The 26,835-nt window shown below is 44.3% G+C and overlaps 1 protein-coding gene across 1 annotated transcript in view; it reads right to left on the reverse strand.

Moving 5' to 3' along the window:
* Nucleotides 1-283: 283 nt before the first annotated feature.
* The window catches only part of PROZ (protein Z, vitamin K dependent plasma glycoprotein), a 40,313-nt gene continuing 13,761 nt past the window's right edge, over nucleotides 284-26,835 (reverse strand). The window contains exons 3-7 of the mRNA XM_069760209.1: nucleotides 19,523-19,636; nucleotides 2,577-2,714; nucleotides 1,950-2,038; nucleotides 1,108-1,225; nucleotides 284-986 (exon numbers count right to left, since the gene is read on the reverse strand). Of these exons, the coding sequence (XP_069616310.1) occupies nucleotides 472-986; nucleotides 1,108-1,225; nucleotides 1,950-2,038; nucleotides 2,577-2,714; nucleotides 19,523-19,544 (882 nt within the window). The 5' untranslated portion in view covers nucleotides 19,545-19,636 and the 3' untranslated portion in view covers nucleotides 284-471. The remainder of the gene's footprint in view (nucleotides 987-1,107; nucleotides 1,226-1,949; nucleotides 2,039-2,576; nucleotides 2,715-19,522; nucleotides 19,637-26,835) is intronic.

Here is a 26,835-nt window from a genome sequence, read left to right on the forward strand (position 1 = left end):
ATTACTTAGTGTCAGCCTCCTGGTGGCAGCAGCATACACCCATGGTCTGTGTCCCCCAATGAATGGCTCGGAGAAAAGGATTTTACAGTGAGTACACAAAAATCCCTATTTTGTTGCAAACACAAGTATTTATTATAACTAATGTGTGTTGGTAACGGGTCTTCTTTAAAAAAAAAAAGCCTTTAAAAGATTTTTTTTCCAATAACAAATACTGGATTAAGATCTCGGAAACTGTCATTACAGATTGTCTGCTAATGTCTCATTCTCACAAAATAAGCAAAATCAGTCTTGAGACCTGGTGTTTACTACCACAATAATTTGATTTACATATACCGGTGATTTTTCCACATTTTGGCATGTAAAATGATATTCTGTGAAGAGCAAACATTAAGAATAGTAACTACATGTAATACAATACTTAAAAATAGTCAACATATATATTATCATTTGCATTAATAACCCAGTACAATATTAACTACTATTCTGCCTCAACCACATGATATACCTGGATATTTTGGTAAATGTAAACACCTTTGGGTTCCAGGCTTCGTGATTTATTGATCCCATAATCCCGGTCAAGAACCATGCGCCATTATGTTCACTAGCCAAAAGGCTTCCGTCCACCAGTGTATAGTCTATGTTCCTGTTTGATGTGGCACAGAACATTCGGTTTGTTTGTGTTGCATGGAAAGCAGATTCACAAGTTTCTTTATTCGTTTCTGCTACGGAAAATTGAACGGGCATTGTTTCCATATATTCTGAGGCTAGCTTCCAGCCTCCTACTGTACCTGGGACACGTGGAATCAGCACGCTCTCGGCAAAGTCTTTCTGGGGGATGCAGATGGGTAGAATATGTTTACAAAATTTGATAGTTTCCTCCAGTTTAAGGAGAGCAATGTCATTGTCTGTTGTGTCCTTCGAGTATTTTGTGTGGATACGATGGCTGGCCACCTTGATCTCCTGTCTGTTGTCAGTGCCCTTGTCTACTGCAGAAATAGACACAAGTTATACAAAGAATGAAATAATTGTTTTATTGCATATATGGCCTTAAAAACCCTGTATAAAGAAAGGACTAAACCCTTCCAAGCAATTACGTTTGGCCCTTACCTGCATGGATGAAAATTGTACCCTGCTGACTGCTGCACTTTGCAGTTGTAAGTACCAATGACTGGCTAAGTATGACCCCATTGCAGAAAGGAGTCCCTTCGGAATCTAATAGTAGTACCTGAAAAGAAATTACTTAGAGAATTAGAATTTGGGATAAGTTCTTATATTTTAATGCTTTTGTGGTTACTTTTTTTTAGTTATACTGTAATAATAACCTAACAAAACAAATGTGACAGGTTATTGTTATTGTTCTGTAATGCCAATATTTTTTTTTTTTTTTAGAAAACCTCTTACCATAATTAGATTTAATAACGTTTCTAAATAAACACTTTTTTTTTTTGCACCCTCACCTTGTTGCCTGTCACACTCTGCACTTCTGTTTTATATATATATTACTTCCATGCATGTCAGTTTTTTCTCTTCAAAGTGCATCTTGGATTTCAAATTTTCTTTATGCTCTGCTATCAATCCCATGATGCATCAACATCACATGGGTAGTCAGAGCTAGTACCATATGCTGTGGTAACAATGTGATTATCCTTTCCTCTTTACTCTTTAAATAGGCTAATAGATTATAGATAATAGCTGCGTAATAATCATCATTAATTGTGATAGAAGTTTCTCTTCCCCCTTCATTACACAAGAAGTTCTGGTAATTAAAAATGTGACCTTCTGAAGGGAATATTATGCCATTTATACCTTAAGGGGTGACCATTTGATCACGAGCTAGCTGAAGGAAAGTATACTAATTACATTTCAGATAAGAACAACTACAAGAAGTAATTTTAGCTGAATTATGGGGACGATTGCTAGATTTTAAAGAAAAAAACTTTAAGCTTTACCTGCCAGGGTAAAGGATTGGTGCTGTTGTTCTTGATAGCTGCCAATATTGTTTTCTCATCATTTACCAATTGTCCACAAGCATAGGGATCTGTCAAGATAGGCACAAAACAAGAGCGAAACATAATTCCAATGACTGATCACTCTCCATTGCACTAGGTTATAAGGCTTTCTAGATAGATATTCAGCTGTTCACTGGCATATAGTAGTTAAGTGTAAAAAAAAAAAAATGTAGTTATAAAATGTGCGTACAGGTTACCCTAATCTCTGGGTACTGTACTGAATTTCAATAACCTTTTTTTTTTCTTGTTTTTACACATACACTAGGTATTGTATACTGATTAGTAATGAGCGAACATGCTCTGATAAGGTGTTATTCAAGCATGCTCTATGTTCGAGTCCCCTCAACTGCATGTCTCCCGGCTGTTCGACAGCCACAACACATGCCTGGATTGACTTTTTGTTAGACAATCCCTGCATCTGTTGCAGCTGTTGAACAGCTGGGAGACATGTAGTCGCGTGGACTGGAACGTATTGTTTAAGCACGCCGAAGACACTCTGCACCCGAGCATGCTCGGATAACACCTTATCGCTAATAATAATGTCTTATCAGCATTATTCTAACTTGCCTGTGGGATGACATGACTTTTCATCTTCACCAAGCCTGTAGCCAGATGCACAGGAACAAATAGGAAGCTCAGGGCCATATGTAGGTTCACAGAAGTGCTGACATCCATCTTCGGCATCAGGGTGGCATTCATTTACCGCTGCAAAAACACATACCGTAATTGAAAATAATAACAGCTAAAGTGGAAATGATTTGACTGGACATATGGTTTGAGCCTGTAATATGTATATAATGAGAAAATGCATTCCTTGCCAGCCCCTGCAAAAAGGGGCCAGTGATTGTGGAGAGGCATCGCTCACGAGTACTGTGGATTCAAGAATTATGTGTTGTCGTGCAGCGGTAGCATCCGATGCAGTGATGAGGCATTGACCCAGCAAAGTTCAAAGCAAAACGTCTCTTTAATGTTCAACTCGCAGCACTAAACCGTACACGATATCCACCGGATCGCAGCCGGGAACCATATCCTCTGGATTGCAGACATTAAAGGGAACCTGTCACCTGAATTTGGCGGGACTGGTTTTGGGTCATATGGGCGGAGTTTTCAGGTGTTTGATTCACCCTTTCCTTACCCGCTGGCTGCATGCTGGCTGCAATATTGGATTGAAGTTCATTCTATGTCCTCCGTAGTACATGCCTGCACAAGGCAAGATTGCTTTGCGCAGGCATGTACTACGGAGGATAGAGAATGAACTTTAATCCAATATTGCAGCCAGCATGCAGCCAGCGGGTAAGGAAAGGGTGAATCAAACACCTGAAAACTCCGCCCATATGACCCAAAACCAGTCCCGCCAAATTCAGATGACAGAGTCCCTTTAAACACTCCAGTCCACCTCCGTGACCAATTGCCGTGAGCAACTGCACCGCCGTGTCTCACACAAATATACAACGCACGATATCCTCCGGATCGCAGCTGGGAACCATATCCTCTAGATTGCAGTCGATAAATACGCCAGTCCACCTCCGAGACTAGTTGCCGTGGGCGACTGCACAGCTGTGTAGTCTGTGGGTGCCAGGCCTCTCAGGTGCCTAGGCTGTTTGGCTCCGCTTGCTTGTGTTGCCTTATACAGGTGGAGCTCTGCAGAACCTTCTGCTCTGTACTCCTGCCAACACCAGACTGACTCTGAACCTGACACACCCTTTACTGCAGGGGTTTTAACTGAAATCTGTGGCCTTCAGCCACATGGAAAACCCAACCATACATGAAAAGGACTGCACCACTCCCATTCTGTAGTCTGTTTCAAAACACAACAGGCTAGAACAGGTTTTCCTAAATCTGCCTTGGACAAATAGCCTGCCCAAGACTAACACCCACTTTTATTCCGCATTGCAGTCACAGCTACGCCCGTGACTGCAATGCACTCCCATGGCATTAATTCCTCTTCTTAGCCAGATTGTTCGATGTAATATCCTTCCCTTAAATAGGGCAGCATATTCTCATCCTCTTTTACATAAATACTGTTTAAAAGTAGCCATGGTTTTACTTATTTTTTTCATAAATCTTTACTAAACGTGAATTTAAAAAACTTGGCAATATATCTTAGTAGATAACTCTGCTGCTTTCTCTCCCGAGACAGGTCATTCAGCCTAAAAAAAAATCTCAATGCACAGGTAAAATGTGTATTCATTGAAGACAGATTGTTGCATTACTGAGATAGGAGATGGATTGGAACGTTCTATAGAAGATTGTAACTACCGTTTCAGCAAAACTTTGAGCAGGATGTCTATATCTTCCTCTGGCTCCTCCTTCCTTACCGCATCTTAGAATATTTAAAGCGCCAACTGCCATCTCTTATCTCAGTATTAGGAATATCTGTCTTCACTGAATACAGATTTAACCCATGAATTGAAAGTGAAAGCGCAATCCAGGAGGTGAGAGAAGCAGATTTCTCTGATAAAATATACTACAAAGTTGCTTATTTTTATGTGTACTACTGATTTCTGAAATAAATATCAAAACGACAGTTTCTCTTTAAGCCATTAACGCTTCATGACGAGTATGGTATGTCATGAACAGGTGTCAGTCCCCACATCATGACGTGGTTATCCTGGCACCCGGAGGTCAAACAATTACTTCCTGGTGAGCCAGGTGTGATGGCCTGTTAGACCCAGCCATAGAGAGGGTCCAACAGGCATTCTGCCAGTGTAATCTGACAGATCTCATTCATTGCAGTACAACATTGCAGTGTAATCTGACAGATCTAATCCATTGCAGTCCCATAGACTTACAAATTGATAAACTTATTAAAGAAAACAAGAAAAAACAAAATAAAGAGCAAAAATATTACACCAATAAATATGCACATTTAAGTAAAAAACAAAATAAGCTAATAAAGTACACATTTGATATCGAGGTATCCAGAATGACCCAATTTGTAAAACTGCCACACTATTTGACAATACAGCTGAAAAGGGGTAGCACCGCTTGCCTGCCCAGGTCTCTCAACCAATGCACTACATGATGCAGCCTGCCCATGAAGATGTTGGCAGCACAGGTGCAAAATACCAAATAGACAGCCACTCACAGCCTATCAATTAATGGAGGTATATGTTTGCACAATAAAGGCCTGTATAGGGCTCTGTTCACATGCAGGTAATGCATAGTCTGGTACCCAGCCTATTAGTCACGCCCATACTATTCGATCTCCCTCGGCTCTGAACCCCACAGTGTGCTTAAACCGCAGTTAGCGTCCACATATTTGGCATTACTGTAGCAAGGATATCCCACTTAATTTATGGGGTGCGTAGCTCCAGAAGCACGAGCTGGGTACAATGTATAGGCACTACAATATTATATTTGCATTTTCACTCTGCAAGATTCATTGCTGCTTGTTTCTGGAAAACACCGAGTCAAAATCATCACTACACCCATAGATGAATTCCCAGAGGGGTGCAATTTCCAAATTGGGGGAGATTTTTGCTTTTTTGACCCTTAGGCGTTCTGCAAATGAAGTCTGCAAACTATTTTAGAAAAATCTGCGCTACAAAAGGAAAATAGCGCTCCTTCTTTCTGAGTCTTGCCATGTGACCAAACAGTACTTTACAGCTGCATTTTTAGTATTTTACGTTCACAAGAAATTGTGAAACAAATTAAAATGTCATATTTACTGTGACTGGGTGTACGGCAGAGCAAGAAGGGACAACAGGCCAAGGGATGATTCCACAGATTTATTATCAAGAACGCTGGAGCAACACATGCAGGTAGATCTACAGAGTCCACAATTAGTCCAGTGGAACAGGTTCGGGGGCACCTCCCGATAATCCTTGTGCAAGGTAACAAAGCAATAGTCCACAATTAGTCCAAGGGATCCCAAAACAATCTCACGAACGACGAGATATGTCCTCAGCTCAAGTCTCGCCCCGTTCGCTTCCGCAGTCCCAGATGGACATGGGGTCTTGCCTCAGCTAAGAATCCCCACTCCTTCTCCTTCCAGGATCAACTCACATCTGATCTCAAAATAAGAATGGATTGTCTGAGCTCCTGGGATCCGCCCATGAAGGGGGGTAGGGGTCACACCTTCTATTCAATGGTTGGGTCCACCAGAAGATTCTAGACTGGTGGGCTCCACGTAGTCTATGTAGTATGTACATTTGACTAGCCACCTGCTGTAAGGAAGAATGGCTATTCCTCCACTAGTGATGTTGACAAAGCTTAATTACATTATAGCTTAGGACTGCAAGTATTGGGGGAAGGAGACATATTGTTACAGGTGAACTCCCAGCCAAGAAAATACATAAATTACAGCTAATAGAAACCAGAGAACAGTTACATACATCAAATGGCATATTATTCAAATACAGGACAGGGCAAAAGTACATATCATGACAATCCCTTCCCCTCCAAATTTGTGTACGTACTAGGGACCTCTACAGGTCGCTGGTTAAGTATACACAGGCAGAGCGTAACTTACATGTGGCTTCATGCAGCCACGAATTGGCATCGTAGCTCTCCCACATCATTGCCCAGGAGAACATCTGCAGGCAGACCACCCATCACCCCAACCACACATCGCCTGACCCCAAAACCAAAGTTCAGATCCACAGTGGCTGTGGGAATAGTCCTCCATTGTCCACCAGCCAGTTCAATGACAATCCCAGGTCCTCTATGGATTGCCTCAGGCCGAACCACTCGGGAATCAGCCAGTGTGAGGAAAGCCCCTGAGTCACAAAATCCAATAAGTCTCTGTCCATCCAGCACGACCTCCTGCAAGTGCTTACCTCGATGAGCAGAAGTCGTCATAGCTGCAGGTCGCACACCATAAACTCCTAGTGGTGCAACATGGGTGGGTGAGGCACAAGGCCAGTCCTCACGTAGTGGTGACACGTTGTCCTCCATGGCACTTGGCTGTACATAATTAATAATACGACTGGGTACAGGATCAATCCTCATTTGAACAGCTGGGCAGGAGGCTTGCAGATGCCCCGGCTGTCCACATCGATAGCATCTGTGCTGGGTCTCACTCCATCCAAGGCGTCCTCTTGGGCGAGGGGTAAGGGAACCTGGAGGCCGGCCCCCACCTGAAGGTACTGTAGGGTTTTGAGGACGACTCCTCCATGGGCTGGCTTGGCATGAGGCCTGCAGATGCCCGGATGCCCACAACCATAACACCTGCGCTCTGCTACTTCCTCTCCTCGTCGTATTCCAGAAAGCGCAGTAGAAGCAACTGGAGGCACATTTACACGGGTATCAGCATGAGGTGGTGGCTTAGAGGAACGGGGAACAATGGGGACAGAAGAACAGGGGGCCACCGGTGTTGTGGAGCTGGTAGGCCTCTCTCCATCCTCCAGAATCCTCCACTGAGGCTTGATGGTGAGAGCCTCATCAGCTAGAGCTGCAGCTTCCTCCACAGTGGCTGGTCTCCTCTCACGCACTCATTCCCGGATCTCAGCAGGACACTTGAAGTAAAACTGCTCTTTTAGGATAACCTGGAGGAAGGTCTCCCAGGTTAAGGCCCCCTCTGCCTCCAGCCAGCGATGACATATCTGTTTGAGTCTGTGGGCATACATCTTGAAAGACACTTCCTCATCACAGGCTAAAGTACGGAACTGAGTCCTGTAAGTGTCTGGGGCAACAGCATAATGTTCTAGAATAGTCCGTTTAATCTCCGCATACTCACAGTTCCCCTGAGGGTCCATAGCTCTATAGGCTGCGGCAGCTCCACCCTCTAAGAGCCCCACCAGATGTCGGACTCGGTCCCTTTCCGGGACTTCAATTAATCGACACTGATGCTCAAAGTCCTGGAAGAAGCCCTCAATGTCGCCTGCAGCCTCATTAAAAGGCTTGAAGTCTTTGCGGGATACTCTGGGGAGTTCCCTCATGGTGGGTGCTGGGGTTAGAGTCTGTCTGGAGCTTCTAGCTGCTTCCAAAGCGATCTGCCTCTCCAGCAATGCCATCTCCTGAGCTCTGTCCTCGACTCTGTGAATGGCCTCCCTCTCCTGAGCTCTGTGAATGGCCTCCCTCTCCTGAGCTCTGTGAATGGCCTCCCTCTCCTCGGCTCTGTGAATGGCCTCCCTCTCCTCTGCTCTGTGAATGGCCTCCCTCTCCTGAGCTCTGTGAATGGCCTCCCTCTTATCGTCCATGGTGGCCTCTTCTCCCAGCAATGCCAACTCCTCCTCGTACCACACAACCCACTGACTTTTTTGGGTATTTACCTCCGGCTGCCTTCTTTCCTCCATTTGCTGTGAGGATCCTTCCTCAGCGTCATCTTGCAGGCGAACTCCTTCCAAAGCCTCAATTAGCTGCTCCTTGGAGAGTCCTTTAAAACGGACTCCTACTTCACGGGCCTTTGATTGTAGGCTCCCCAAAGTCCAGTTCTTGTACTCTGCGGTGTTGGTTCCCGATGTTGGGCCATTGTCCTCCATTCCTTCTGCTCTGATCCCTCTGCTGCTAACCAGTCTGTGACGGGGTGTACGGCAGAGCAAGAAGGGACAACAGGCCAAGGGATGATTCCACAGATTTATTATCAAGAACGCTGGAGCAACACATGCAGGTAGATCTACAGAATCCACAATTAGTCCAGTGGAACAGGTTCGGGGGCACCTCCCGATAATCCTTGTGCCAGGTAACAAAGCAATAGTCCACAATTAGTCCAAGGGATCCCAAAACAATCTCACGAACGACGAGATATGTCCTCAGCTCAAGTCTCGCCCCGTTCGCTTCCGCAGTCCCAGATGGACATGGGGTCTTGCCTCAGCTAAGAATCCCCACTCCTTCTCCTTCCAGGATCAACTCACATCTGATCTCAAAATAAGAATGGATTGTCTGAGCTCCTGGGATCCGCCCATGAAGGGGGGTAGGGGTCACACCTTATATTCAATGGTTGGGTCCACCAGAAGATTCTAGACTGGTGGGCTCCACGTAGTCTATGTAGTATGTACATTTGACTAGCCACCTGCTGTGAGGAAGAATGGCTATTCCTCCACTAGTGATGTTGACAAAGCTTAATTACATTATAGCTTAGGGCTGCAAGTATTGGGGGAAGGAGACATATTGTTACAGGTGAACTCCCAGCCAAGAAAATACATAAATTACAGCTAATAGAAACCAGAGAACAGTTACATACATCAAATGGCATATTATTCAAATACAGGACAGGGCAAAAGTACTTATCAGATTGTCATGATATGTACTTTTGCCCTGTCCTGTATTTGAATAATATGCCATTTGATGTATGTAACTGTTCTCTGGTTTCTATTAGCTGTAATTTATGTATTTTCTTGGCTGGGAGTTCACCTGTAACAATATGTCTCCTTCCCCCAATACTTGCAGCCCTAAGCTATAATGTAATTAAGCTTTGTCAACATCACTAGTGGAGGAATAGCCATTCTTCCTCACAGCAGGTGGCTAGTCAAATGTACATACTACATAGACTACATGGAGCCCACCAGTCTAGAATCTTCTGGTGGACCCAACCATTGAATAGAAGGTGTGACCCCTACCCCCCTTCATGGGCGGATCCCAGGAGCTCAGACAATCCATTCTTATTTTGAGATCAGATGTGAGTTGATCCTGGAAGGAGAAGGAGTGGGGATTCTTAGCTGAGGCAAGACCCCATGTCCATCTGGGACTGCGGAAGCGAACGGGGCGAGACTTGAGCTGAGGACATATCTCGTCGTTCGTGAGATTGTTTTGGGATCCCTTGGACTAATTGTGGACTATTGTTTTGTTACCTGGCACAAGGATTATCGGGAGGTGCCCCCGAACCTGTTCCACTGGACTAATTGTGGACTCTGTAGATCTACCTGCATGTGTTGCTCCAGCGTTCTGGATAATAAATCTGTGGAATCATCCCTTGGCCTGTTGTCCCTTCTTGCTCTGCCGTACACCCCGTCACATTTACCTATTTCCCCTTGTAAAGATTTAAACTCTGGGAATAAAACATTACAGTGGTAAAAATGTAAATATTTTTTCTTCACCACCCAATGGTATAACATTTTGTGAAACATGTCAATATGCTCACTGCACCTCTAGCTGGTTACATTAAGGGTGTACTTTGTAAAGTGAGGTCGCTTATGGGGGGTCCTTCTTTTCTGACACCTTAGAGGCTTTGCCATTTTAACATGGCACCTGCAAACCATTCTAGGCAAATCTGCACTCCGATGTGGAGTTTCCGACCATATATGGGGTATTGCCGTACTCAGGAGAAACTGCATAACAAATCTTGTGGTCCATTTTCACCTATTAGCCCTTTCGAAAATTAAAAAGTTGGGGCTAAAACAACATTTTAGAGAAAAAATGTAATTTTTTATTTTCACAACCCAATGTTATACAATTCTGTGTAATGCCTGTGGGTTTAAAATGCTCAGTATACCCTAGAGCAGTGTTTCTCAACTCTAGTCCTCAAGACCCCATAACAGGTCATGTTTTCAGGATTTCCTTAGTATTACACAGGTGATAATTTTATCACCTGCTCAAGCATTAATTCCATCGCCTATGCAATACTAAGGAAATCCTGAAAACATGACCTGTTGTGGGGTCTTGAGGACTGGAGTTGAGAAACACTGCCCTAGAGGAATTGTTTGAGAGGTGTAGTTTCCAAAACGAGGTCACTTGTGGTTTTTTTTTTGCTGTTTTGGCATCTCAGGGGCTCCGCCAATATGACATGGTGTCCGTAATCTCTTGTAGCAAAAATTATGCTCCAAAAGTCAATTAGCACTCCTTCCTATTCAAGCCCTGCTGTGTGCCCAAACAAGAGTTTCTGACCACATATGGAGTATCTCTGTACTTAGGGAGAAATTGCACAACAAATTATGTATTCCATTCTCTGCTGTTACCCTTGTGAAAAATTAAAAGTTGGGCCTTCAGCAACATTTTTGTTGAAAAGCAAAATAATATTTCATCTTCACATACCAAAATATTTTATCATTCTGTGAAGCAGGGTTCTAGATGCTCGCCATAGCCCTAAACATATTACTTGAGGAGTGTAGTTTCCAAAATGGAATCATGTTTTGGGGAAATTACGTGGTCCAATTTCTTCTGTTACCTTTGTGAAAATGAAAAATTTGAGGCTAAAACAACATTTTTGGGAAAAAGACGTAATTTTTAATTTTCACAGTCCAATGTTTTAAAATTCCGTGAAGCACCTGTGTGTTCAACATGCTTCTCACAGCTCTAGATAAATTGCTTGAGGGGTGTAGTTTCAAAAATGGGGTCACTTGTGGGGGATTTCCACTGTTTAGGCACATCAGGGGCTCTGCAAACACGACATGGCGTCTTCTATTTACATCTAGCCAATTTTGCTATCCAAAGTCAAAATGTGCTCCTTCCTTTCTGAGCCTTACTGTGCGCCCAAAAAGTAGGTTTCCACCACATATGAGGTATCTGAATGCTCAGGAGAAATTGCACAATGAATTTTGGAGGTCAATTTTCTACTTATACCGTTGTGAAAATCACATTTGAGGCTTAAACGACAATTTTATTGGAAAAATGTATTTTTTCATTTCCACAGCTCAACGTTATAAAATTCTGTGAAAAATCTGTGGGGTCAAGATGCTCAGCGCACCACTTCATACATTAATTGAAGCATGTAGTTAACAAAATGGGGTTAGCAGTGGAGAGTTTCCACTGTTTAGACACATCAGGGGCTCTGCAAACACGCCATTGCGTCCGCTATCTTTTCCAGCCAGTTTTGTGCTCCAAAAGTAAAATGGTGCTCCTTCCCTTCCCAACTCTGCTGTGCATCCAAAATAGTAGTTTTCCACTACATATGGGGCTTCGGCGTACCCAGGAGAAATTGTACAACAAATTGTATGGCCGTTTTCTCCTGTTACCCTTGTTAAAATTAAATATTGGGGCTAAAGCAACGTTATAGAAACTTGATTCCAGATCACCCAGTTGCTCTATGCTCATCCACCTGGGGCCCAGACTCTGGCCTCGCCCTGGCCTCACCTCACATCAAGGAAAATATAAAAAATTGGAGTCCGGCTCAACAGGACTGGATTTTCCTTTTTTTTTTAAAGATATTATAGTGCATACAAAAGAAAAATGTACATGGTACATGAGTAAGACTGCCTAGTGCAGTCGAAACGCGTCAACTGAGTCATGTCGACCATGTACATTTTTCTTTTGTATGCACTGTAATTTCTTTTGAAAAAGAAAAGGAAAATCCAGTCCTGTTGAGCCGGACACCAATTTTTTCTATTTTCCTAAAGCAACATTGCTTTAACTCCTATAAAGGATTAGAAAAACTTCTTGATTTGGTTATGAGCGGAGCAGTTTTTAAAATGGTGCTGTGGTCTCTAAAAAAAAAAAAGGCTTTGTAAATTTTGATGGAATAATGAAAAATTACTGATAACTAAAATAAAATTGTTTAAAAAATGCTGATGTAAATTAGACATATGGGCAATGTTATTTATTAACTACCATATTTTCTGGTGTATAAGACGACTGGGCGTATAAGACGACCCCCTACTTTTCCATATAAAATATGGAGTTTGGGATATACTCGCCGTATAAGACGGGGTCATCTTATACGCCCAGTCATCTTATACGGCGTGTGCGGTGCGGATGGTTCCCTGGGTCTGGAGGAGAGGAGACTCTCCTTCAGGCCCTGGGATCCATATTCATGTAAAAAAATAGAATAAAATTAAAAAATATGGGATATACTTACCCTCCGATGGCCCGCGGCTCTCAGCGGTGCAAGCGGCGGCCTCCGTTCCTAAGGATGCATTGAGCGGAGGACCTTCGATGACGTCGCGTGACCGTGACGTCATCGAAGGTCCTTCGCTCAATGCATCCTTAGGAACGAATGTCACCGCTTGCACCGCTGAGAGCCGCGGGCCGTCGGAGGGTAAGTATATCCCATATTTTTTATTTTTATTCTATTTTTTTTACATGAATATGGATCCCAGGGCCTGAAGGAGAGTCTCGTCTCCTCCAGATCCTGGGAAACAAACAGGACCGCTCCCTGTACACGACGTACCCGGCGTATAAAGCGATCCCCGACTTTTGAGATGATTTTCAGGGGTTAAAAGGTCGTCTTATACGCCGGAAAATACGGTATTTGTGTGGTACATTTAAAGGCATAAAAATTCAAAATTTCAAAAATTGTGAAACTTTCAAAATTTTTATGGGAAAAATAAAAATTTTCATTTTTTCCCTCCACATTGTTTTAACTCCTGTTGAGGGTTAAAAAAAACTTCTTGAATGTGATTATGAGTACTTTGAGGGGTGCAGTTTTTAAAATTATGTCACTTTTGGATATTTTTTGTCACATAGGTCCCTCATAAAAATTCAAAATTTCAAACATGAAATTTTCAAATTTTTGTGTCAAATTTTTGATATTTTCATAAATAAACGCAAATCGTATCAGACAATATTTACAACTAACATAACGTGCAACATGTCACGGACAAAAACATATCACTGGGATATGTTGAAGCTTTCCAGGGTTAGTACAAAAAGTGACGCATGTCAGATTTGAAAAATGAGGCTCTGTCATTAATGTACAAAGTGATAGAAATAATTGTCATGCAACTGCTATTCTCTGAGTCTTCCATAAAGATGCATGCTCAGCTCAACTAAGCGTTCATGTTGACTTCAAAGGAAATCAGGATAAGCAGCTTCTTAACACTGTTAGTAACACTTCTCTTTTGAGTGAGGAAAAGATTGAACAAGCTGTAGCAATTTAGACTTTGTAGACCGCATAGCCATAAGGTTGTAACTTTCATTAGGGCTTAAATAGTGGCTACTGCTTCAGTAAGCAGTAATACATGATTGAAGGGAATCTGTCACCTCATTTTGGCCCTATAAACTGCGGCCACCGCCATCAGGGGCTTATCTACAGCATTCTGTGATCCTGTAGATAAGCCCTCCATGTAACTTGAAAGATAAGAAAAACAAGTTAGATTATACTCACTGGGGGGCGGTCCGGTGCGGTCCAGTCCGATGGGCGTCGCAGGTCCGGGTCTGGTGTCTCCCATCTCCATGCGATGACATCCTCTTCTTTGATTCCTGTTACGGCTCCTACGCAGGCATACTTTTTCTGCCCTGTTGAGGGCAGAGCAAAGTACTGCAGTGCTCAGGCGCCGGGAAAGGTCAGAGAGGTCAGACCCTGAATGTCTATCTGATCTCCATGTTTTTTTTTACCTCTGTTATGCACTGAATGTCTCCAGCTTCTCCTAGACCCTGAATGTCTATCTGATCTCCATGTTTTTTTTCCTCTGGTATGCACTGCTCACCCTTAACTTTTGTTCCATAATGTACTTCACTTCACTTCTCTGGTGTCTTCCATGCATTCCTCTGAGTGGTCAATCTAATCCCTCCTCCCCCTTTTATGATCTTTGTCTTACTCTGAACATGTGTTCTGGCCACACATGCTCTCACAGCTGAACCCACTTACCAACACATATATTCACATGCAGGCGTCTGCTCCAGACGTTGTCTGCTCCATTCATCTTTTAACTTCCATCTTTTAAATTACATCTTTTTAGTTACTTTGAATTAGAATGAATTGGACTGGAATTGACTGGAAGGTAACGGAATAGCAAACCTCCACAATGTTTTGGTTTCTTTTCTCTTTCACTCACATACTACTTTCCTTCTTACAATCTCCTGCAATCCCTCCACCTAGTAAAGAACTAGTCATTTCTCCCTCCATCCTCCCCAGCCATCTCACCTTCTCCTCAGAACTGTTCCTCCACATACAATCCTATTTCTCCATACACACTCGGCCACATTATGTCCTATCCTGCTCCTACCTTCTAACGCTCTGTCTGCTACTTCTCATCTCTGGTGATGTATCCCCAAATCCCGGCCCTCCTCAAACCATCCCCATACTCATTTCTAACCCCCTGCCACGACCCTCTGCACGTTTTCCCAACAATGATAACCTCATACCCATTCATCCAGCCCCCACTCCACCAGTCCCTCTACCTGGAGCACTATGGAACGCACGCTCTGTCTGCAGCAAACTGCCATTTATCCATGACCTCTTCATTACCAACAAAATCTCCTTCCTTGGCATCACTGAAACCTGGCTCACCCCTCTGACTCAGCCTCTCCAGCTGCGCTTTCTCACACCCCTCGCCCCAGCAACAAACGTGGTTGAGGGGTTGGCTTGCTCCTGTCCGACACCTGCTCCTTTACTTCATTCCCATTACCACCCTCCATTGCTCTTCCCTCATTTGAGGTGCACTCCGTCCGCATCTATTCCCCCTCCATCCTCCAGCTGGCTGTCATCTACCGCGACCCAGAACTAGCCATCTCCACCTTTCTTGACCACTTCACCACCTGGCTACTTCATTTCCTCTGCTGACATCCCTACTATCATCATGGATGACTTCAACATCCCCATTGACACTTCCACCTCAGCTGCCTCTAAACTTTTTATCACTGACTGCCTCCTTTGGCCTCACTCAATGGTCCTCTGAGGCCACTTACAAAGCTGGCCACACGCTGGACCTCATCTTCACCTGCCTCTGCTCCCTTACTAATGTCACTAAGTCTCCCCTCCCCCTGTCTGACCATAACCTACTGACATTCTCTTCCCTCACTTCTCCTAGTGTGCAACCCCCACTCCACAAACTCACTCACCCTCGCAGAAATCTCAAACACCTCAACTTACAATCACTCTCGGAGTCCCTTCTCCATCTTACAGACATTGCCTCCCTTCATGGCACAGATGCTGCTGCCACTTTTTGTAACACCACAATAACCGCAACACTCGATTCGTCCGCCCCCCTCATGCATAGCAAATCTCGTGCACTCAACAGGCAGCCCTGGCTGACCAGCCTGACCAAAGAACTGAGACGGGCCTCCAGGATCGCTGAGCGGAGATGGAAGCGGTCCCGCTCTGCCGACCACTTCACTGCATACAAGCAGTCCCTCGCCAGCTTCAAGTCCACGCTCACTGCCACAATACAAACTTACTTCTCATCTCTCATATCCTCCTTTTCTCACAACCCTAAACAGCTTTTCATCACTTTCAATTCTCTACTCCGTCCCCCCGCACCTCCTCCCCGCACCTCCGCCCTCCCCTCTCATTTCTGCTGTAGACTTTGCCTCTTTTTTTAAACAGAAGATCGATACGATCAGAGAAAGCTTCGGCCCACAGCACCCAATGCCCCTCTTAGCTACACAACCCTGTTCTCCCAAAACCAGCTTCTTCATCATGACAGTAGGTCACCTCTCTGCCCTCCTGTCAAGATCACACCTCACCACTTGCACACTTGACCCGCTACCCTCCCTAACCTTGCAACGGTCTTCATCCCAACCCTAATGCACCTCTTCAACCTCTCACTCACAACAGGTGTCTTCCCCTCATCTTTCAAGCATGCCAAGATCACACCCATCCTCAAAAACCTCTCCCTCGACTCATCTTCTGTGTCTAGCTATCGCTCGATGTCTCTTCTCCCTTATGCCTCCAAATTACTGCAACAACACGTCCATCTTGAACTGTCCTCCCACCTCTCCTCCTGCTCCTTCTTTAACCGGTTACAATATGGCTTCCAACCCCATCACTCAACTGAAACTGCCCTAACTAAAGTCACCAATGACCTACTAACTGCCAAGAGCAAGCGACACTATTCTGTCCTCCTTCTCCTAGACCTGTCTTCTGCCTTTGACACTGTGGACCACTCCCTTCTGCTACAGATCCTCTCATCTCTTGGCATCACAGACTTGGCCCTATCCTGGATCTCGTCATATCTGACAGTCCGAACATTCAGTGTCTCCCTCCCCCACACCACCTCCTCACTTCGCCCCTTGTCTGTCGGTGTTCCTCAAGGCTCTGTTCTAGGACCCCTACTCTTCTCCATCTACACCTTCGGCCTGGGACAGCTCATAGAATCCAACGGTTTGCAGTACCAGCTCTACGCCGATGTCACGCAGATCTACCTATCCAGACCTGACCTCACCTCCTTACTTACCAAAATCCCACGCTGTCTGTCTGCTATTTCAGCCTTCTTTTCTGCTCGCTTTCTAAAACTGAACATGGACAAAACAGAATTCATCATCTTTCCCCATCTCACTCTACCCCTCCACCAGACCTATCCCATCAATGTTAACGGCTGCTCACTTTCCCCAGTCCCACATGCCAGGTGCTTCAGGGTGATCCTCGACTCTGCCCTCTCTTTCAAGCCACATATCCAAGCCCTTGCCTCCTCCTGCAGTCTCAAACTCAAAAATATTTCCCTGATCCGCGCATTCCTTGAACACGACACCACAAAAACACTAGTGCATGCCCTTATCATCTCCTGCCTTGACTACTGCAACCTCCTACTCTCTGGCCTCCCCTCTAGCAATCTGGCACCACTCCAATCCATCCTACACTCTGCTGCCCAACTAATTTACCTGTCTCCCCGCTATTCCCCAGCCTCTCCCCTATGCCAAGCCCTTCAATGGCTTCCTATCGCCCAGAGACTCCAGTACAAAACCCTTAAAATGACATACAAAGTCATCCACAACCTGTCTCCTCCATACATCTGTGACATGGTCTCCCGGTACTTACCTACACGCAACCTCCGATCCTCTCAAGATCTCCTTCTCTACTCCCTCTCATCTCTTCTTCCGCATCCAAGACTTCTCCCGTGCTTCCCCCATTCTCTGGAACTCTCTACCCCAACACATCAGACTCTCGCCTACCATAGGAACCTTCAAAAAGAACCTGAAGACTCACCTCTTCCGACAAGCCTACAGTGATCCTCAACCTACTGAACTGCCGCACAACCAGCTCTACCCTCTCCTAGTGTATCCTCCCCCATCCCCTGCAGACTGTGAGCCCTCGCGGGCAGTGTCCTCCCTCCTTATGTACCTGTGTGCCTTGTTTTTTGCTCATGTTTAATATATTTGCCTATATTTGCCCCCTTTTCACATGTAAAGCACCATGGAATAAATGGCGCTATAAAAATGTATAATAATAATAATAATAGAGGCCTGCGCACTGCAGTACTTTATGCTGCCCTCAACAGGGCAAATCAGTACGCCTGCGCAGGAACCACAACAGAAGCAAGGAGGATGACAACATCATATGAAGATGGGAGGCCCCGGACCTGCGACACCCATCGGACCCGAACCGGGACCACCCCTGGGTGAGTATAATCTAACTTGTTTTTCTTATCTTTCAGGTTACATCGGGGGCTTATCTACAGCATTACAGAATTCTGTTGATAAGCCCCTGATGGCGGTGGCCAAAGCTTATAGGGCCAAAATGAGGTGACAGATTCCCTTTAAACACTACTTGCAAAGTATTAATTTATCTGCAGATAAATTGCTTTAGACAGGATCAGAATAAGCTGGTGTTTGTGTGTGTGTATGTATGTGCGTACATGTTAGAAAGAAAGCACTGTTTATGGCTATAGGACTACCAGTGTCCTCTAATTTACAGTTGTTTCTGATCTAGATGGAGACTTGGTGTCACCCAAGCACGGTGTACAGAGAAAAAGGGATTCCTGCTCTTCTTTCTCTGTAGCATATGCAGCAGGTTGGAATACAAAATACCTCAGTACTTGGCTGGGTAGCTGTGAACCCAGCACCAAATCAATCCAATTTTTTTTTTAAACTGCTGCAGGATCTATTTACATATGCTAAGCCTCTCGCTGGTCTAAGTGCTCCTCACTCCTCCTTCCCTCTCCATAGAGTTTAACAGGAGGTATAACCTTATACTTCAGAGAGTTGGCAATTGGTTAGGGCAAGATGGATTTAAAGGATTACACCCACCTCCAAGATCCTATCCAATCCCAATACGTAATATGTGTAATAATAATAATTATAGCAAATACCTCCAATCACAAATGTTCTTGTGATTCATTGTGTCACCTTCCCCATGAATAGCAATTTGCAGTAGCTTAGGTATCTATGGTTATGACCACTCATGTAGTGACAGTTAATTGTTAGTGGTCATAACCATGGATACCTAAGCTAATGCGATGCCTGAACATGGGGTAATTCATTTCAAAAACCTGACCGGCACACCCAAACATAGACTAAGTGTGAACAGGTGCTGAACCTAGAGTCGCCAACTCGTATATAGTTAAGTAAATAAGGCAGCACACTGCAGCGCTAGAACATGCAAACTTGAAATACGAAATTTGAACTGCATTACTGCACTAGAAATATGAAAAATGAGAGCGTTTAGCGCATAAAAATGGCCAATTTTATGTGTACCTGGTAGCCCCTTTACGGCATCTCTCTTATACCAGGTCTACAGAGAGAGAGAATTTTAGTCTAGGAAGAGGTTTCACATGTACCCATTCAGATGGAGACGTTTATTCTCAGCGAGGTAAGGCAAGTGTAGGACCTGGTATAAGAAAGATGCCGTAAAGGGGCTACCAGGTACTCTCCGTGCTGGCGCCGGGCAGGTTCAATGCATATCAACCTGCAGACTAACTTCATATCTGCAGGTTAATAGCGTTTTTTCACGTGACCGGTTCCCATTAAATCACTCTTAAACTAGCAAGCTACACAATTTTTTTACTTTTCTGCATCATGTTGTTGTAGATTCTTCTTCTTACCAAACTGGCAATTCCTTCCCATGTAACCATCGGGGCAAGTGCAGGTGTAGCTTCGTATAGAGTCTGTGCACGCACCTTCATTCTGGCATGGGCCTGAGGAACATGGTCGGCCATCTACAGATAGGGGTAAAATAGTATTTTTGATGATTACAGTAAATTGTTTTATGAACTACATATTACACAGTGCTTTGTCTAACAGCTCATACACTCTACTGCTATAACCTATTGCCTGCCTATGATCACTTATTATTTCATAAATAAATCATATTTATATGGATATACTGTGTAGGATATTAATATCCCGATGGTAAAAAATGATGATTTAGAATGTAAATCCGCTTTTCCTTAGTCCGGTCAGCAGCACAACATATGGGGAATATTTCTGGCCTGTAAGACGATAGGGCAGGTGGAATTTTCCAACATGACAACATCAGGCCCCATATTGCTTGTGATACTGTGATGGCCTATACAAGCCACCATGGACTACATAGTCGTCAAACTTGTGTTCCATTGAGCACAACTGGGAAGTCACTTGTATATTATCAACACGTCCATTGATCTTGTAATTTCCATAATATTGTGACTTTTCCTTCTAGGTGTTGCAATTTCAATGTTGAGGGATATATATATATATACATATATATATATATATATATACGTACACTTAATTGTATACAAAGTTATGAATACATTTGAAACAACAACAAAAAAAGATGTGTGCCAAACAAAATGATCCCTTAACAAAAAATGTAAATATATTGAGATACAAGCCAAGAAAAAAAATTGCTTAAAAAGCCATGCCTATAGCATTGGACAAGCCCATAATAGAGCTATAGTCCACCCTATCCTGTCACATATAACCCAGGTTATCAATAATGAAAACAGCAGTAGTTATGCTGGTGCAACAATGATGGGAGTTAAATAGGTGGATGGAGGCAGCAATTGCATAGATAAGCTTACGGCACATATCAATAAATATTATATACTACCAACCCATCCCATGGACATATGGACAAGCAATCAATAAGAGGAAGGCAAAAGAATATATCCCATATAATGGTCATTAATATGAAAAAAAAAATCAAAAATCTAAATGTCACCCTGTAAGCCCGAAATAGAGCTATGTTCTACCCTATCATATATCTGTGTTGTAATATAATAATAACTAGCTATTGAACCCGTTCTACGCCCGGGTGGCGAGCATTTATATTGGTATATTGTCTCCATCATGGTATGTGCTGCTCCATCCTGCGTCCCCATCCTGTCATGTGCTGCTCCATCCTGCGTCCCCATCCTGTCATGCGCTGCTCCATCCTGCGTCCCCATCCTGTCATGTGCTGCTCCATCCTGCGTCCCCATCCTGTCATGCGCTGCTCCATCCTGCGTTCCCTTTCCTGTCATGCGCTGCTCCCATCCTGCGTCCCCATCCTGTCATGCGCTGCTCCCATCCTGCGTCCCCATCCTGTCATGCGCTGCTCCCATCCTGTGATGCGCTGCTCCCATCCTGCGTCCCCATCCTGTCATGTGCTGCTCCATCCTGCGTCCCCATCCTGTCATGCGCTGCTCCATCATGCGTCCCCATCCTGTCATGCGCTGCTGCATCCTGCGTCCCCATCCTTATGTGCTGCTGCATCCTGCGTCCCCATCCTGTCATGCGCTGCTGCATCCTGCGTCCCCATCCTTATGTGCTGCTGCATCCTGCGTCCCCATCCTTATGTGCTGCTGCATCCAGCGTCCCCATCCTTATGTGCTGCTGCATCCTGCGTCCCCATCCTGTCATGCGCTGCTGCATCCTGCGTCCCCATCCTTATGTGCTGCTCCATCCTGCGTCCCCATCCTTATGTCCTGCTCCATCCTGCGTCCCCATCCTTATGTGCTGCTCCATCCTGCGTCCCCATCCTTATGTGCTGCTGCATCCTGCGTCCCCATCCTTATGTGCTGCTCCATCCTGCGTCCCCATCCTTATGTCCTGCTCCATCCTGCGTCCCCATCCTTATGTGCTGCTCCATCCTGCGTCCCCATCCTTATGTGCTGCTGCATCCTGCGTCCCCATCCTTATGTGCTGCTCCATCCTGCGTCCCCATCCTTATGTTCTGCTCCATCCTGCGTCCCCATCATTATGTGCTGCTCCATCCTGCGTCCCCATCCTTATGTGCTGCTGCAACCTGCGTCCCCATCCTTATGTGCTGCTCCATCCTGCGTCCCCATCCTTATGTCCTGCTCCATCCTGCGTCCCCATCCTTATGTGCTGCTCCATCCTGCGTCCCCATCCTTATGTGCTGCTGCATCCTGCGTCCCCATCCTTATGTGCTGCTCCATCTTGCGTCCCCATCCTTATGTGCTGCTCCATCCTGCGTCCCCATCCTTATGTGCTGCTGCATCCTGCGTCCCCATCCTTATGTGCTGCTCCATCCTGCGTCCCCATCCTTATGTGCTGCTCCATCCTGCGTCCCCATCCTTATGTGCTGCTCCATCCTGCGTCCCCATCCTTATGTCCTGCTCCATCCTGCGTCCCCATCCTTATGTCCTGCTCCATCCTGCGTCCCCATCCTTATGTGCTGCTGCATCCTGCGTCCCCATCCTTATGTGCTGCTCCATCCTGCGTCCCCATCCTGTTATGTGCTGCTCCATCCTGCGTCCCCATCCTTATGTGCTGCTCCATCCTGCGTCCCCATACTGCCTCTGACCCGCTCGGCGCCGAGTGCTGGGGGGCCTGAGCAGGCGGGGACACCGGCGCGCTGTGGGGGTCAGGTGCCGGTATCGCCGCCAGCTCAGGCCCCCCCAGCACTTACTATACTCACCTGTCCGGCGTTCCATCGCTGAGCGCCGCCATCTTCTCGGTCTCCTGGCTGTGACTGTTCAGTCAGAGGGCGGCGCCGGCGCGCATTAAGCGCGTCATCGCGCCCTCTGAACTGAAGGCCACAGACCGAAGACCGGGAAGATGGCGCCGCTCAGCGATGGAACGGGGACAGGTGAATATAGGCAGATACTCACCCTCCTGGCGGTCCCTGCTTCTGCGGTGGAGATCGCGGTGTGTGTTCAGTGTGAACGCACACCGCGATCTCCCGGGAGCGTCGCTCTGTGAGGCTCAGACTGCGCCGGCGCTTGCGCTTGCGCAGTCTATAGAGGCTTCGGACAGAGTGACGCTCCCAGCGTTATATTATAGATATTATACAGGTAGTGTAAGATGGCAATAATATGAATAAACAGATAGGCACTAAATAAAAAGAGCAATAATGTATACTGCCAACACAAATAGAAAAAAAGAGGGTTCCAGATTCATAAAATTGCAATAATTTTGATTGAAAAAATTGGTAAAAAAAATTCCATATTACTGCGAGCAACGCGTTTTGAAGACCTGCTGCGTTCTTTGTCACAGCTTCTAGAAATTCCATGATACATTTATGTGCTGAGAGCACCGATGAAAATGGAAAGAGCACATGGTATTAATTGAATTAAAAACAATATGCACAATATACACGTAACTACAGCTTTAACCCCTTGGTGACTGAGCCAATTTTGACCTTAATGACCAGGCCAAATTTTACAAATTTCTGACCACTGTCACTTTATGAGGTAATAACTCCGGAACACTTCAATTGATCCCACTTATTCTGAGATTGTTTTTTCGTGACATACTGTACTTCATGATAGTGTTAAAATTTGGTCAACATGACTTGCGTTTATTTGTGAAAAAATCGGAAATTTGGTGAAAATTTTGCAATTTTCAAACTTTTAATTTTTATGCCCTTTAATCAGAGAGTTATGTCACCGAAAATAATTAATAAATGACATTTCCCACATGTCTACTTTACTTCAGCACAATTTTTTTAAACCTAATTTTTTTGTTAGGAAGATATAAGGGTTAACAGTTAAAGTTAACTATTTACAAAACCATTGTTTTTTATTAGGGACCACATCACATTTGAAGTGACTTAGAGGAACCTATATGACAGAAAACATCCAAAAGTGACACCATTAAAAAAAACTGCGCCCCTCAAGGTGTTCAAAACCACATTCAAGAAGCTTATTAACCCTTCAGGTGCTTCACAGAAACTGAAACTGTGGAAGGAAAAATTAGACATTTAACTTTTTTCACAATTTTTTTTACTTTAGACCCTATTTTTTATTTTCGCAAGGGTATCAAGAAAAAATGGACCCCAACATTTTTTGTGCAATTTCTCCTGAGCACGCCGATATCCCATATTATTATAAAAAACCACCTTTTGGGCGCATGGTAGGGCTCAGAAGGGAAGGAGCGTCTTTTTTTAACCCAAAATTTGCTGGAATAATTAGCAGACGCCTTGTTGCATTTGGAGAGCCCATGGTATGTGTAAACAGTGGAAACCCCCACAAGTGACCCCATTTTGGAAACAACACCCCTAAAAGATTTTATCCCAGGGTATAGTGAGCATTTTGAACCCACAAGTACAACACAAAATTTGATAACATTAGGTGGTAATATTGAATACGTCATCATTATTGTTGAGTACAAGTGCTCACTACTCCAGTTTGCCTAGGGTGCTCGGGTATACACTGAGTATCGCGGGTGCTCAAGTGACATGCTAAAGTCCCCGTCCCACATGTTTTGCGGCTGTTAGGCTGGGTTCCCATTGCGTTATGGGATCGCGTTTAACGGACAGCGTTGCACGGCGAAATTAACGCCGTGCAACGCGTCCGTTAGCGCACCCATTCAAGGCAATGGGAACGCGCATCGCAAGCGCGTGCCATTTTCGGCACGCGCTAGCGATGTGTCGGTGTTTTGTAGCGCGCCGCGGACGCTGCTTGCAGCATCCGCGGCGCGCCCGAGGTCCGTTCCCCGCTCTCGCAGATCAGGGATCTGCGCTAGCGGGGACGTTAAACGCGACCCCGAAAATCACATTGCGTTAGCGCAACCCGCTAGCGCTTAGCGCTAAACGGATTGCTCTAACGCAATCTGAACCTAGCCTAAGACACCCAAAAAAAACATGCGGGCACACCATGCAAACTTGAGTAGCGAACACTTGTGCTCAACCCTAGCCATCATATATATTTTTTACTTTTGAAAAACCCCACTGTAACCCCAACCCTAACTCTAATACAGCCCTAACTCCAACCCTAACCCCTACTGCAAAAAATGGGGAAAAAAATGTTAAAAATATTTTATAATTTTTATCTAACTAAGGGGGTGACAAAGGGGATTTGATCTACTAATCTCTTCCAGCCATCAGTTCTCTTTTTTTCCAGAAAGATGATGCGGAGGGGCAGTGGACGGAACAGGAGAGACCAGGGGATGGTTTAGGTACCGAGGAGGCTCAGGGGACATAATTTCTCTATCTTCCAATGAGAAATCATTGTAACAGTGGGCGCAGTTTTTTTTTAGGTGATCAGGCACTAGAAAATCCATTCCTGATCATGTTCTCCAGGGTCTCAGCTACCACCGGCAGCTGAAACCCCAGAAATCTTCCGACTCTGGGGGAGCTACAGCCTTATTCCTGATCAGTGTTTTAAAACAGCAATGAGGGAATAAAGCCCCTTAACGGCCGCTGTTTTAATGCGTATCTGCTGTCATTTAGGGGTTAAAGAAACAAATGTACTGTTAGATCACACAAGAGACAGCATGCATTGATACTGGAACATGATTTCCTTACCGGTATTTAAACCATTAGAATTATGTTTTCAAATGATAAATCTAAAATGCCTCTCGAGTGAGCATCACCGCTAAAGTTGTATTAACCCTTTCAATGCCAAAGACCTGCATGGAAGAGGTTCGTCGTTCGTGCTTCTGGATAAAGTGTTTGGACGCTTTGGAAACAACGCGGTAAGTATTAGATGTATTATTGATATCTGAAATATGCTCAGATTTACGCACTTTTAACTTTCGAATGGTACAACCAGCATACATTTTATTACAAGATGCACAACTGCGATCCGTCAAAATTAGTATACTCTTTAGTAATATAAGCGTGTAAGCATGATTTACAACAATTGTTCCAACATCTAAAGAATACCTCACAATCGAGCCAATTGTGACATTGTTTGGAAGAATTAAAGAGACTTTGGGAAAGTATGTTACCCAGAGTTTTAGCTTTTTTTAGCAACAATGGAAAAAACAGTATTAAGAAGCTTGGATAGAATTTAATCTTCAAACTATATACTATATAGGTAAAAATGTATGAAAAATGTATGAATAGTAGATTTGATTAAATTGAATTGTGGACTATATTGTATTGAAATTGGGTTCTTTCTTACCAAGTTATTTGTGGTTTTTATTCTGAACTATAAATCTAGCCCTATTTAGGGCCCATGATGGATAACTTCTTTTTAACCGCCTAGTTTTAGAAGCAATGAGTTCAGCATCCAAATTACTATTGTTACTACAATTCCGTTTTCTTCTTGCAAATTCTCCTACAGGGCTAGCTTTAAGAGTGTGTCTTGGATGGCTACTTGATGCATGTAGAAAGGTATTGCCCGCAAATGGTTTGGAGTAAGTGGAAGTAACAATTTTATGATTAAATTTTTCCCATTTGAGATCCAAAAAGGAAATTGAGGTGGAATGAAAGTTTGACATAAAAGTAATATTACAATGATTATTGTTTATGAATTCTGATATGGCAGATACATCGCACCTACATGTGAGGAAAAGATCGTCGATGTATTTGCCATAACAGAAGATATACAGAAGAAAAGGATTGGCATCCATGTATAAATAATTGTAGTCCCAATATGACATCACTAACTTGGCTAGCGATTGGGAATTCTTCGCAATCTTAGACACGCCTCTTCATTGCAATAAAATTGCTGGTCAAATGCAAAAAAGTTATGGGTCATTAAGAAATGGGTGACTTGACATGATATAGTTTCAAAAATCCACAGCATATCCATAATAGTGAAGCAGATGAAATTTCAGCACAGTTAATGGTTTATCATATGGTATACATGTATACAATGATATAATGTCATAGCGTAACCAAACATAGTCAGAGTACCATGATATATTTGACAGTTGTTCCAGTACATCACGGGAGTCCTAAGAAAGCCAGACAATCTGTGTGCAAGTGGTTGTAATAACGAATCCAGCCATGCTCCTAAACGTTCAGTCACAGAACCTATACTGGGTACAATTGATTTAATTGGGGGTGGATTGATAACTTTTAGAATATTGGCAAGACCGTGTAAAATGGGTAATACTGGATATTCAGCTATGAGGCATTCTTTCTGTGTTTCCGTAATGACTCCCAGTGAGAAACCCTCCTCTATGAGAGAATGTGTGTCTTTTATGTACAAAAGGGAAGGATTACTGGATAATTTCTTATAATTGTGGAATCAGATAA

The sequence above is a fragment of the Ranitomeya imitator genome, chromosome 3 (assembly GCF_032444005.1).
Source record: "Ranitomeya imitator isolate aRanImi1 chromosome 3, aRanImi1.pri, whole genome shotgun sequence".
In the NCBI taxonomy this organism is placed as follows: Eukaryota; Metazoa; Chordata; class Amphibia; order Anura; family Dendrobatidae; genus Ranitomeya; species Ranitomeya imitator.